Below are 13939 nucleotides of genomic sequence, written 5' to 3'. Positions count from 1 at the left end.
TTATGTTCAATAACTAAAAAATCAGCACATAAAATACACAATAAAAATTAACAATATTTACAAGATCAAAGTCACAGACAAGTAGAGTTTGGAATAGAGTTTTATTTTTTTTTTCAATCATCGGTGTGCATTCGATACCTAAATCGGATATTTATTATAAATAATCGAATACCAATTTTATATATTTTTTTTAATAGCAACTTATTTCAATTTTATTTATTAATTTTAAATTATAGGTTCAATTTGGTTTTGTTGTTAAGAAAAAAGATATTTAAGTTTTATGAAAGTTTTAGCATTAAATTTTTATATGTATTATTTATTTTGGTGTTGCGTCATTCGTAATAATTTTTAACTTTAATTGAATTTTTATTACCTATTACGGAATTTTAATTTATTCTTATATTATATCTGAACAATTCTAAGGTTTTTGTTTCGGCGGAGGGTAAGCCTGCTCATAGAGGTATTTAGCCTACTTCAATCGATCTCAGTGGCGTGCACTTGGAGAGGCCTATGTCCAGCAGTGGACAGCGATAGGCTGATGATGATGATGATGATGAGGGTAAGCCTGGTGTTCTGAAATATAATGCAATTTGTAACTACCAAAGTAATGTACTTATTTGATGATGAGAAACAATAATAATAATTGATTGATTTTAAAGTCACCAAATATTTTTAACCGAATCCCAAAAAGGAGGTGGTTCTCAATTTGGATGTTTGTTTTTGGTCGAAAGGGTATATTCCCCATATTTGTTATTAGGTCCAGGATCTGATGATGGAAACCTTGAGAAATCGAGGGCAACTCTCGAAAATTGTAAGCATAGATAAGGTTATAACTTGACACTCAGATGTATGTCTGATAACACTATGAAACAGTAAAGGTTTGGAGCTGACCTGATGATGGAGACCAGAGAAGGTCGAGGGATCTCGACAACCGAACTTCTCTCGTCTCCATCTCCTTCACTGTTGCAGAGGCCTCGTAAATACGAATAATATAAGCACAAACACGAGAAAGTTTAAATATTCAGTTGTCGAGTTCCCTCGAACTTCACTGGTCTCCATCATCAGTTCAGCTCAAAACCTTCACTGTTGAATAGTGCTACCAGGCAAACACCTGAGTGATAAGATTTCAACCTATGTATTTCTGCAACTTTCGAAAGTCGCCCTCGATTTCTCAAGGTTCCATCATCAGATCCTGACCTGATGATAACGGGACCACCTCGGAAGTATACGCTATCAAACAAAAAAAGAATCATTAAAATCGATAAATAAATGGCTGAGTAATCGCGTAACAAACATACAAAAAACGGTCGAATTGAGAACCTCCGCTTTTGGGAAGTCGGTTAAAATAAGTCGGCGGCGGCCATCTTTCCATCTTGGACCAGCTTTCGATGAACAGCGAACTATTTGCCCTTTCAAACAATGAAATCGTCATAAAATTTTGCGATAACTACACCTAACTACGGCTCTCGTCAAATAGCTTTGCCGCTCAGTTAAAAGTTGGAAGTAACGAATCGCCATTAAGTTTGGCAGGTCTACAGGAATCCTGCACATAAAACACCCGAAGAAATAAATAAGTCTTCATTTGCCGTCTTCAGAAACCCTAAAACCGAAGATTTTTTATTCCGGCTACAACGTATTTTCTACCACTGATTTTCTAGCATTTTTTCAAAATAAATTAAGTCATTTTACTTTTCCTAATTTATTTTCAGATTATGGTAAGTACCTATACAAAAGTGCAATTTAGTAATATTATAATATAAAATTATTAAATCGATTCTTTATTTTAACGAATCGGATCATTCGATGCAAAACTTCTATCACCGTCGCCATCTTGTCTATGCGTCTTCAAATTTAAAAAAACAACTAATGTAAACAAACATGGCGAGTTCGATCAGAATTCCCGGTAATTACGATTGGATTTTAAAAAGGTATATTTCTAACGGGATGCTAAATATGAAAGGTTTGAATGCGTAAAAATAATTTAAATTTATTTAGTTATTTTATTTAGTACTCACAAATGTGGTTTGATTGGAAAGAAAATAAATATGAGCGTAAATAATTAGGAAAGTGTATGACTGATTCGCAGACCCCAATTGGGGTCTAAACCGAGCTTACGGTGACATTGATGTTCAGACCCCGATTGGGGTCCGCTACGGATTTGACGGTTAAACCTCTAAAACATAAAGTAATGTTCAAAATGAATGAGATAGAATAATAAAAAGAACGAGAACAATAGAATGGCTCAGTTATTGCTTTAGTTTGGTTTTAGTGAATGTGGGTGGAAATGATGTCATGTTCAATGAAAGAGACAAGGCGATAAAATCAGAAAGAGATAAATATAACTTCACAGTTAAACAATCATTACATTCGAGCGGTGTAAAACGTGAGGTGTTTGACAGTTTTTTTTAAGACAATGGCGCTCAGCATGATTCGGCAGATCCTTTCTGGCAAAGAAAAGAAGTAGGTATTTTGGCCCATTGCCACTGACAACATAAACGCCCGTTTTGCTTAAAACAGCGTGCATTTTTTTGTGACGGTTGTTGTAAGAGAACTGACGTTTATCTTGGTGGCGAACTTGGCCTCTTATCTTTCAAACATCTGTAATTTCACAGTAGGTAGCCGCTCGATTGTAACAGACACTAGACAGCAAAGACAAAATGTTCCTTCGAGATTGCATGTCGATGTTTGTGCAGCCATATGATGTCCTCCTAGCAGATTTATCGGCTTCGGTGGTTGTTCTCATGTAAAGAGATTAGTCAACTGCGTAAGACATATTATAGTGCACAAGCATTTGCGCAGACACAGGTGCACCCCCTATTCCTTCACTCTCATAAACCGATGGGACGGCAAATCTGACACGACCGGATCTCTCATCAGGCACAGGACCGACTTTACGTGCTCTTCGATGCACGGGTGTATCACCAACTTCCAGGCTCCGGGCTACTTTGTGCAAGTTTCGTGACAAAGTGATTTCGGCCCGTCCCGGGAATCGAACCCGAGACCTCGTGCTCAGCAGCCGCGCTTGCGACTGCTAATCCTACGAGGCAGCCACATAGGTACCTACACTACGTAGGTACTGTAGCGCGCAGCACGCTCGGTACCGGAATATCATAGGTATGTATCTATTTTATAACTGAAACATAGAAAAACTTTAACTTTGGTTTATTTTTGATTGGGAGCGAAGTGACGACTTCAATATAAAAAACCTAATACTATTCTTTTTCTTGGAACACATTTAAATAATTGTCCGGCCAGTAATAAAATATAATGAATAAAACCTTACGGTTAAAAAGTTTAGGTTCTAGTCAAAACGTAGGTAAGGAAAATATGCTAAAATAACCAGTAACTAGTGACCAGTATTTGATAAAAGAATGTTCCTACTTATAACTTACAAAATTATGTAGACACATGCGCTATGTAGACATAAGAATTCTAGTTTTTTTTTTCTAACAATTGTCAACGAATTAATTTACTATAAATTATACTCTCGTCATCTGTAAAAACTCACCTTCATTCCATTTTGCAATGGTATAGATTGAGCTAAGCACAAAAGAAAACTTAGGTATAAAATCCAGTTTGTTTATTTCTTGTGGAATTTAAATTAAGATGTTATTAATATTATGTTACCGATTAATGTGATACTCCAATCGGAAAGTCAACTATAGGTATTTAATTAAACTGGTTATAAGTTTGTGTGAAACGTTGTTTATAAAAATAAAATAGCAACAAGATAAAACATGAAATAAATTTTATTTCAAGTTTGACACAGTTAGGACCGAATGAGCAACTCCATTAGATTATTGTGATAGTCCTGTAGCTGGGGCCCCCGAGGGCTCTCGCTACGAAAGCCCCCGACTTTCCCCACCAACCAAAACGTCTCCATACAACCCTTGCCCTGGAAATGCAAACAATGAAATTAAAATCATCATCTTAAGAATAATTCATTATTTAAAAATAATGTATTGTGAATGGCTCAGGGTTATATTTAGCAAAATACCAAAGGTCATATTCTGAACAGCTTCTGCTTAAACTAGCTTAGATAAAAAATATAAGTAGAGAGATATTTCTTATTTGATGCCATGCCTTGTGTCTAAGGATGCTGATAAAACCGTGAGACCTTAAGTATCGACATAAGTTACCTATATTTAACAGTATTAAATTACATTATGAAATTTCCGAATTTCCACACAATAAAGAACAAACCATAATTGAAATGGTGTCATAGATTCCGAGAATATACTGTGACCCACCAGAGATGGAAAGATAAAGATTCATTTCAAAGTCAAAGTCAAAGTCAAAGTATTTATTTGCACATGAATACAGTAGGTTCATAAGGTGTTACAAAATTTCAGTGTGTTCGGTATTCAGTCACAATATAATGACATGCAAATTAGTTTATACACACACATAAACATGCAAGTGATAAAGGTTAGGTACCTATTTATATTTTGGAAATTTATATTGTAAAAATATTGAATAAAAAGGATTATCAATTAGCCATCTACGTAGTGCCCTTTTGAAGCGGGTAGTTGGCTGAGAATGTCATAATAAGTTCTATGATGATCTATATCTCGAATTGAGTATATCTTAAATGAATAAAAATAACTATGGTTTATTATTCATCCAAGTTTGTTATGTATTTTTCCGTCCAAGTATGGATCGTCGCCTTTTTAAGATTGGCTATATTGGATTGGTGGTGGTTATATCGACCAAATAGACTTTGCATGAGGGTTTTGCTTTATACAAGCTATTGATTTGCATCCGTGTCAAATTTCAGAATGTTGACATAAGATAAGTGAAATAATCAATTGAAAGTACGGTATACAGGAAAAAGCTGATATATGCTGCTTTTTTGTTCTTGCATTTTAATACCTAGTAAGTATACTCAGAAGTAATCTTTTATGAATGACCGCTGCGTATGCTTTGCGTTTACCTACACATTGTATATTTTATTTGGGCCGAGAATCATTAGAGAATCATCATAATTACCTCCTTGAATTTGAAACGGATGTGCATCAACAGCTTGTAGGTGCAGAATCATTACATTTTATCAATTAGAAGTAGAATCAAAGAATAAGACATTGAGTTTACTTACCGCAACATTGACGGGACCTCTCGTCTCGAACTCATAGTTTCCGATTTCATCTAATGCTATTTTCGTTGTATACGAAATGTGGATTTTCATGGCTGTTGACAAAAAACGTTATTTAGGAAAGCTTTTTTAACCTAAAAAAATATGTATATTTTTTCTTGATTAAAAGGTGAAGGAAAACATCTCGAGGTAACTTGGACTATATACAGTCTGAAATAATAACCAACCCGCATTTAGCAAGAGTGGAGATTAACGCTCAATCCTTCTCAAAATGTTCTTCAAATGTGAGAGGAGGCTCTTCTTCTTACATACCTTTTTTTGTTGATGGCAAAAATCATCAAGTGTCAGACTTTTACTTACTAAAAATCCATCGTGTTCCTTCGTAGACCTTTTAAGTACCAGGGACGCGGTAACTCTTTCGAACAACCCCGGCGGATTCTTACCTTCGCCAGTACTCTCCATTCTGCTGGCAGTATTGATGGTGTCCCCGAAGAGGCAGTAGCGCGGCATGGTGGTGCCCACGACGCCGGCCACGCAGGGCCCCGTGTTGACGCCCGCGCGGATCATGAGCGGCGCGCCGGGCCGGTGCGGCACGCGCGCGCCCTCCAGGCTGCGGAGGAGCGACAGCGACATATCGGCTATTTCTGACGCGTGACGGTTACCTGCAAATATATTTGATCTCTTTTTAATTCCTTTCCAATTGACCTAATCATGACTAGAAAGTTAGATTTTCCCGGCAACAGAATGAGATAGGTACCTAGAGGCTAAATTCTATATGAATGCGTTAACTTCCCTTGAAATAGGGTGACACTACGGGGAACAGTAGGATATATGCCACTTACCATTTCTTTGTGGTAATCCCGACACGACCATGTAAGCGTCTCCAATCGTCTCCACTTTATACACGTCGTAATGTGTGATCTTCTCATCAAATAACCTGCATAAACGTAAGAATGGTCACGGTCAATGTTAAGGTCAGGATTCACGGATTTGTCACTATCATCATTATGTTATTTATCTACCAATATATAGACTTATACGTCATTCAAAATTAGATCTCATAATATATTATTATCTAAGCATGTCATTCACTAACGCATAAAAATGAGATCCTTTTTTGTAATAATCTGCATGAGCGCGCACTTTATCCTTACACTTCGTCATTCTTGGAACAACGTGATGACACCTAGTGACTTTGAATAACCTATGACATATGAATATCAAACTATATCCTGTTACAATTTGAACCGCGAAGACAAATCACATTTTTTGTTGCCATTCACAATTTCCCAATTTTAGACTTTTCGAGTGCTCAGAAGCCACGTAAGTTTGACAACCAGTCTTAACGAGGGGTATTGAGTTGCCCGGATAACTGGATTCAGGTGGTCAGATAGGCGGCCACTCCTTGTAAAACACTGGTACCTACTCAGCTGCATCCGTTTAGACTAGAAGAGATTTTTTTTTTTTCAAACTTGGCTGCAAAACAGCACTTTTCGAACGTCAGAAAAAAAATACATAAGACAACCCCCAAAGCACCCACCCTTCACCACTTCCTATGTGTTTTTGCTGGGAAGAAGAAGTGGCTCAACAAACTCCCCAGCAACACATGTCTGTCTGTAGGTTAAGAAAAGAGATTAGATTATGACGAGCTAGTTTTACACTAAAACCAGTCTGAAACAGCTTGTCAGTTACATAAATATATCCTGACATTAAATCTTGGCACACTCTTTAGTAGGTACTTAACAGGAAAGTGACTGAAGGAACGTACTTTGCTTTTACATTTATTGCATTGCAGATTAGCAATAATTAGCATTAGGCAACGATGAGATGAAAATCCAAAGTGAGTTTTGAATTTAAAGGATAGGTACTTATTTTGCATTCCACAGAAAGATACAAATCTTTAATGTGAGGAAACATTTTTTTTGTTTACACTAAAGGCTCCGAAAATACAGAATGGATTTGAAAAATTATTTAACTGTTGGAAAGCTACACTCATCCCGTGAAACATATATTATATTTTACCACTGTAGGTACTGAAACCGCAAGAAAACAGCTATATCTAATAAGCATACAAATACGAGGACAAAGGCCAATAATAGTAGTAATTACTTTTGCGGATTTTATCGCGGTTATGGCGGTAACGGTCCATGGCATAGACCATAGATAGAATAGTTCAAAATGTTCACCTTTCAAATAATATTCATCTAATATTTAGTTATTTATATTTAGTTTGTTTTTAAAGTAGTACTTATTATACTATCTCTAAGTACCTATAATATTACACATTCAATTTCTTATTTATTAAGTTTTATGCACCGATTGATGTCACATGTTAGTGTCGGCCATCCTTAAAGGCCATGTCTAATATTCGCGGAAGTGTCAGAAATCAATATGTTCGCTAAATTCCCACATTGAGCAGTAGGTACCTACCTACTTTAATAGGCATGATGACAAATTTTTAAATTCCTTTGTATGATGTAGGTATACGTCTATTTTATATGAAAAATTATTAATTTTAAGAAAATGCGAAGTTTTTTTTATCAAATAATTGCATTTTTCTCTGTCCACTGTGAATCCGGCGCGAAAACGCTTGTCAGTGTCATGTCGTCACTTGTGACGTCACGACTGAAATTACAAGACGCAAGTAAACAACGCTCGTGCAATAATTAAGTTTTTTGTGTTATTAAATATGAATTCGAAAGTGCATAGGTGTTGTGGGGTCCCCCAGTGTGAGAACACATCCAAAACAACTCCTGATAAGTTATTTGTGTACGTTCCTCACAATAAAAAAATACGAAACAAGTGGCTTAAACTTGCAAGGCGAGATTCAAAAGCAATATTGCCCAGGGTACAACTTTAATTTTATGAAGATCACTTTGATGTAAGTTATTACATAGTTCTCTAGATTCTAGCATAGAAGTTTTTTTAATTAAACTAATACACTTACATGGAAGTTTTTTTAATCAAACTAGTATACTTACATGGAAGTTTTAACATTTCTAAATTCAGCTGACCAAAAATCTTTATTTGATGCCAAAAGTTCTCCCAGCATTATGATATCAATTCTAGGCAAAAAAGCGCTGTTTGCCTTGATAAATCCGGGCTCCATAACTCGTGTTATAAACAATTAATTAATTAAAAACAAAGATCGCAGTGGAAGTTCACAATAACGAAATGTGACGTTCGCGCGCTTTCGCGCGAGTTGTTTTGAGAGATGACGTCACGAGCTCTGATTGGTGTTCAAGATATCATGGCGGATTGCCTTATTTCGTAATTTTATTTTATAAAAATACATATTAATCACATTATTAATAAAGAAAACAATGCGCGTTTTATATTCCAAGCTTCAAGTTTAATTTAATAAATATATTATTTTAATGATTTTTGATTACTGTCATCATGCCTATTCTGTGGTGCTGTTCGATAATTTGAGTCTACCTAATATTTGTCTGTTAAAAATGTTTCCGATTACCCATAGTCTTGACTTTTTTTTCGGGCAAGCTAGGTGGTTGTAATGTAAGGGAGGAAGTTTCGGACATATTGTACCATCCCCTGAAGAAGACTATTTCAATGGCAAGATAATTAATATTAAAATAATCAAAAAATATTTGGTAAGACGGATGAGACTCAGACTCAGTATTATCCAGATGACCTTGGAAAAGACTTTGTTAGCTTAAGTAAAGAAGGACATGATGGCGAATATTTACAACAGCGTCTTAGTTTGTTGCATCAAATCAGGACTAAGCTGACTCCTTGCCATAAAGTATAAACTGTAGCCTAGCATTCATGAAATGGAAGGAACGTGGTTCAGATCACGAACCTGTACAGCATATTGAGCATATTTATCACCTCCATGGGGGTGCTACTGGCCGATATGTTGGTGAACCCGACGATGTCGCTAAAGAATATGGTGACGGCGTCAAAAGCTTCTGCTGGGACGGCCCTCTGTGCCCTCAGTCTCCTCAGCACGGGCAAAGGCAGCATTCTCGATAACAGAAGATCACTCTTCTGCTTCTCTGCTACCAACTTTTGTGTGCTCTGCTCGATTGAGTGTGTGAAAGTCTGAAACGAACAAAACATCTTTAAAAAATCAGTTTGCAGTTGTAACTCTAGTGAACCGAAACATCCAATGTGATTTAAAGGTGAAATAACACAGGCTTTAAAAAATGACAACTTTTCTGACGGACTCGAACAATTTTTTGGCATGGCAAATGAATTTTTAAAAAGCTCTATGACGTTATTTTGCTAATTAAGATATTGGATTTGAATAATTTTGGGAATTCGCCATTTAGTATTTATTTTAATTTAGTTAAAGGTCATCTGGCACGGTTTCTGCGGTTCGTGATCCACGCACCTATTGTTTGTGACTCATAGAAAATACAGCTAGGGTTTTGTGTTTCCATTTTTTTTCTCCATTCAGGAACTCCACGACATGTTACCAATACCTATACCATAATAAATGAAGCCATCAATCAAACATGATCATCTTCCAAAATATTCAGCTAACAGATAATGATGATATTTTCAGAATGCACAAAATAACTTTATTTGCTCTAGGTATAAGAGGGTTTGAATATACATAAATATAGAACTCGTTTCCTCTTTGACTTTGACTTCTAAATATGTAATAGGTACCTGTAATCTGTATAAAGTAATTACTTTAAAACCACGGTTGAAAAGGGTCCCTTTGGTAAGCGATGGGGGGTGCTGTTTAAGGCTGATGGTAATTTGATGATTTATACCCACTACCTACTTTCTTATGTAGGTAGTTAAGAAACTCGATAGAAAGAATCCGATAGAAGTATCATACAAAATTTTCAAAAATGTACATACTATACTTTCTGTATACTACGTGGCTCCTCAGTCCAAATATTCAGATTGAGGAGCCACCTTTTTGGTCATATAACTTTTGAACTATCATACTACAAATTTCAAGATTGATCCTACAATACTTTTTAACTTACTACTAGATAAGTACAAAACTTCATTAAGATGCAAAAAGTGGCTCCTCAATCCATTTTGACATGTACTTCGGTCAGTATGGGGAAACCCCATACCTATTGTAGTGACACTTACAAGTCAGATGACTAATCTTAAACTAAAACTTCTTTGAACAGTCTCAAGACTCGCATATAAAAGTAGCAATAGTATTAGGATGCTTTAGTGCACCATTCGCTACCGCATCGTGGACAGTCGTGTGTTGTGTGTGTAATTAAGAATTTCTGCTGTTAAAAAATGCGTACTAAATTTCTTTTAGGAGTGCTATGTACAGTTGCCGGTTTAAGCATGGCGCGACTATTGATTGCTCCTTCCCACAATAAAGGAGTTGACGTTGAACGTAGTCCGGTCCGCGTAGCAACATTGGAAAAACAGATCAACTCGGGACACGATAGAGTTGAGTTTCCTTTGTCAACTTCTGCTAAAAGTGGTTTAAGAAGATACAAGAGGTTTATAAACCCTGGACAAAATATATGTCCCATAAACACAAATGCTACACAAGTTGGCTCCACTGTGCAATGTGTAGACAACGAAACGTAAGTACCCATCAGCTTGATTTTTTAATCTTTTTTTAATGGGCGGACCATTTAATCGCACTGTGTGTCGGGTTCGATTCCCGGGCCGAAATCGCTTTGTAGGAACTTCCACCTCTGAGCCTGGAAGTTGGTGACACACTCATGTTTTGGAGAGCACGTAAATGTCCTGCGCCTGATCTCTCTGCGGTCGAGGCAGATGTTAGTCACATTAAATACTTAGCTCTGTTAAATAGCCACTCCTTACAAAGGTTCCCGTTTGAAAAAAAAAACAAAACCATCATGAATATCAATAGTAGATACTCTCTTGATTGAACGTTGTCCTTTTGTTTATTAAATACTTATTTTAGTTTTTTTTTTAATTTTAGATACGAAGATGCATCAAATGATCGATGAAACAATAGAAGCAATTTTATCTATAGTACAAGTTCACCTTATTTGAACATTATAATATATCTTCCTACATAAAAAAGTATTGACGGTATGAATAGTAATTTTGTGTTTTTTATTAAATGTGCCAATCAGTGCTGGAAATAATACGCAATTTAATTTTGATAATTTCTCTCCACAAAAAATACAATTCAATTTCATAACACATTATATAATTCTTTGTTCCAAAAAATAGTGTGTTACAGAATTTAGATTTTTATTTAAAAATATTAAAGTTTGATTAATTTTAAGAATCATTCAAAAGTATTTTTTTCGAGAAGTGTTTAATGTGCCCTTATCCTTAGACATTTACATTTATATATGAATTTTTGTATTTAAAAATAAATAAATACGAACCTCGTGAAAGCAGAGAAAGAGAAACAAATAAAGTATCTCGACTTAGCGCACGAGGTTGTCGCCATGTGGAGTGTCGACACGGCTGTTATTGTGCCGATTGTCGTTACGGCCAATGGTTTAATAGCCAAGAGCCTCGACGAACACCTCAGGAGGCTCTCGTTGGGCGACTGGATCAAGGGACTGATTCAGAAGGCAGTACTCCTTGATACGGCACGTATTGTGAGGAGGTTTCTGTCTCTGGGACCCTAACCACCGGTACCTTGGACCCTGTGCCCGATATCGGTGGCAACCTATTTTTTATATTTTTAAATGTTTTTTATTTTTATACTAGCTTTCCGCCCGCGGCTTCGCCCGCGTGGAATTCGGTTATATTGCGGTATAAATCACAACTATAAGAAAATCATCAAAAGACCCCTCCCGCTGTGGGTTAGCAGCGGTGAGGGAGTGTCAGACTCTTACTGACTAAAATTGTCGTGTTCCGTCCTAGGCCTTTTATATACCAGGGCCGCGGTAACCCTTTCGAACAACCCGCAGCCCCGGCTGGCCCTGGCCCTACTGGGCCCCACTGATTTCAAAACACCTTAATAAGACTAATTCGCGGCGAACCTTAATACCGCGATACAGAAAAGCACAACGCCATCTATCGAGCTATCGGGAAGCTCGCAATTGAACAATGAGCTACAGGTTAAAGCGCGAGATATCATTGCACTTCTTACGTATCTTAAAAAAAACAACGTCACCACGTTTTAAAAAGCTATCATTCCACTTCTTACGTATTTTAAAAACACATCGTTACCACGTTTTAAAAACACCCAGCGCCATCTATCGCATACCTCAAGAACTAAATAACTTAACTAATACATATACCAATTAGTAATTCGTTGAATTATAGTTATTTCAGGATAAGTAGATGTAAAAAAAACAGTTAAGACGATAAAACAAATTGTACGTCATCCCTCGGGAATTCCTCATTTTCGAGGATTCATTATCGTATCATTTTTTAAACGACACACAGCGCCATCTACAATCCATCCATCAAGCAAACAATATTTTTGTTTTCCCTCGGGAATATCTATTTTTTTTAGGGATAAAAAGTACCCTATTATTTAATCCGGACTTCTAACTTTACGTCTGCAAAATTTCAAAGCAATCGGTTCAGTAGTTACGGCGTGAAAGCGGAACAAACAAACAAACTCACTTTCCGATTTATAATATTAGTAAGGATTTAATATTTAAAAATGTAATAAATATGTGCAAGAATAAATGAATGAATGAAAAAATAAATACGAGTATTATTATAGATATTATAGAGTTCATTTATTGGATTACAAAATGTATGATTAGGTACTCCATATACACTGTGTAAGTTCCTAATATATTGTTCCTTACATGATTTTAATAAAAATGTGTACAATAAAACACTGATACTGTCATACTTATTTGGGACAGAAATCGAATATACGTCATCGCCGTATCGTATTTAAGTCAATCGTCAAGTCTGGATTCCGTATTTCGGAAGGCACGTTTAATTCGTCGGTCCCAGCCATCATTTGACAATCTTTGTCAGAAATCTGGACAGTGAATGAGATAATAACGAGGATGAAGTATCAGTTCTCTTGATTTAACACTTGTTTGTCTAATTTACTAGCAAACTGGTCATTTTTCTTCTTTGATTTCTTCATATCTAAATAAAACTATAATAGATAAAGTCCTTAGATTCTTTGTTGAACAGTACCACCGCTTAATAGTTTTTTTTTGTTCATGTATGTATGTATAGCAATAATACCCCAATGCTAGACAGACTTTAATCCTACTATCCTACTAATATTTCTTATATATAATATACAACATGTAACGTAATTAACGCACACCCTCAAACACCCTAATTAGAATATTATGTTATAATCATAATACATACACTGAAATTTTAATTTAACATGTATATGCATTGTTATTTACTAAATTAGTTATACCAATTTTTGGAGAACTTTTTGGTCATACTACTACGCACGCAAATATAGCGCCGCGCGCCGCTCGACTCGACACAACATAACCAAACTACGGAAAAAGCCGACAATACACGAAGTCTTATTACTTTGAGTTACGGTCTATTTGAATTTGTTTTGATTGTACAGGGTTAATATGACAATAATTTTCGTAGTTTTAATTATTTTTGGGATAAAAAATTACCTATATTAATAATGATATAAATCGATTCAGTAAACGATTGTGAACAAACTAATTTCAGGATGTGCGTTAATTAAGTTACATGTTGTATATAATATTATAAATGTCAATGTTTGTGAAAATGTATGGATGTATGTTTGTTATTCTTTCACGCAAAAACGGCTGTACTGATTTGTTTGAAATGCGGTATATAGATAGGTGATATCCTGGATTAACACATAGGCTACTTTTTATCGACACACCACGCGGGCGCGAAGCCACTGGCGGAAGCTAGTCTTAAATAATAAGCAATCACTAAAACGTAAATATGAAATTACACCAAAGTTATAACAAGGAATTAAGA

General features: G+C 35.9%; 1 protein-coding gene across 2 annotated transcripts in view; it reads right to left on the bottom strand.

The window, feature by feature from the left end:
* Nucleotides 1–3731: 3731 nt before the first annotated feature.
* LOC110383342 (uncharacterized) overlaps nucleotides 3732–13939 on the bottom strand; it is a 105805-nt gene continuing 95597 nt past the window's right edge. For both annotated transcript variants that reach the window (XM_021344123.3, XM_049837971.2), the window contains 5 exons: nucleotides 8913–9154; nucleotides 5935–6029; nucleotides 5536–5754; nucleotides 5096–5187; nucleotides 3732–3895 (listed from right to left, as the gene is read on the bottom strand). In XM_021344123.3, the coding sequence (XP_021199798.3) occupies nucleotides 3770–3895; nucleotides 5096–5187; nucleotides 5536–5754; nucleotides 5935–6029; nucleotides 8913–9154 (774 nt within the window). In that variant the 3' untranslated portion in view covers nucleotides 3732–3769. The remainder of the gene's footprint in view (nucleotides 3896–5095; nucleotides 5188–5535; nucleotides 5755–5934; nucleotides 6030–8912; nucleotides 9155–13939) is intronic.

This window comes from Helicoverpa armigera, chromosome 8 (assembly GCF_030705265.1).
Source record: "Helicoverpa armigera isolate CAAS_96S chromosome 8, ASM3070526v1, whole genome shotgun sequence".
NCBI lineage: Eukaryota > Metazoa > Arthropoda > Insecta > Lepidoptera > Noctuidae > Helicoverpa > Helicoverpa armigera.
The sequence above is the reverse complement of the archived record's forward strand: the minus strand, read 5'-3'. Positions and strand labels throughout refer to the sequence as shown.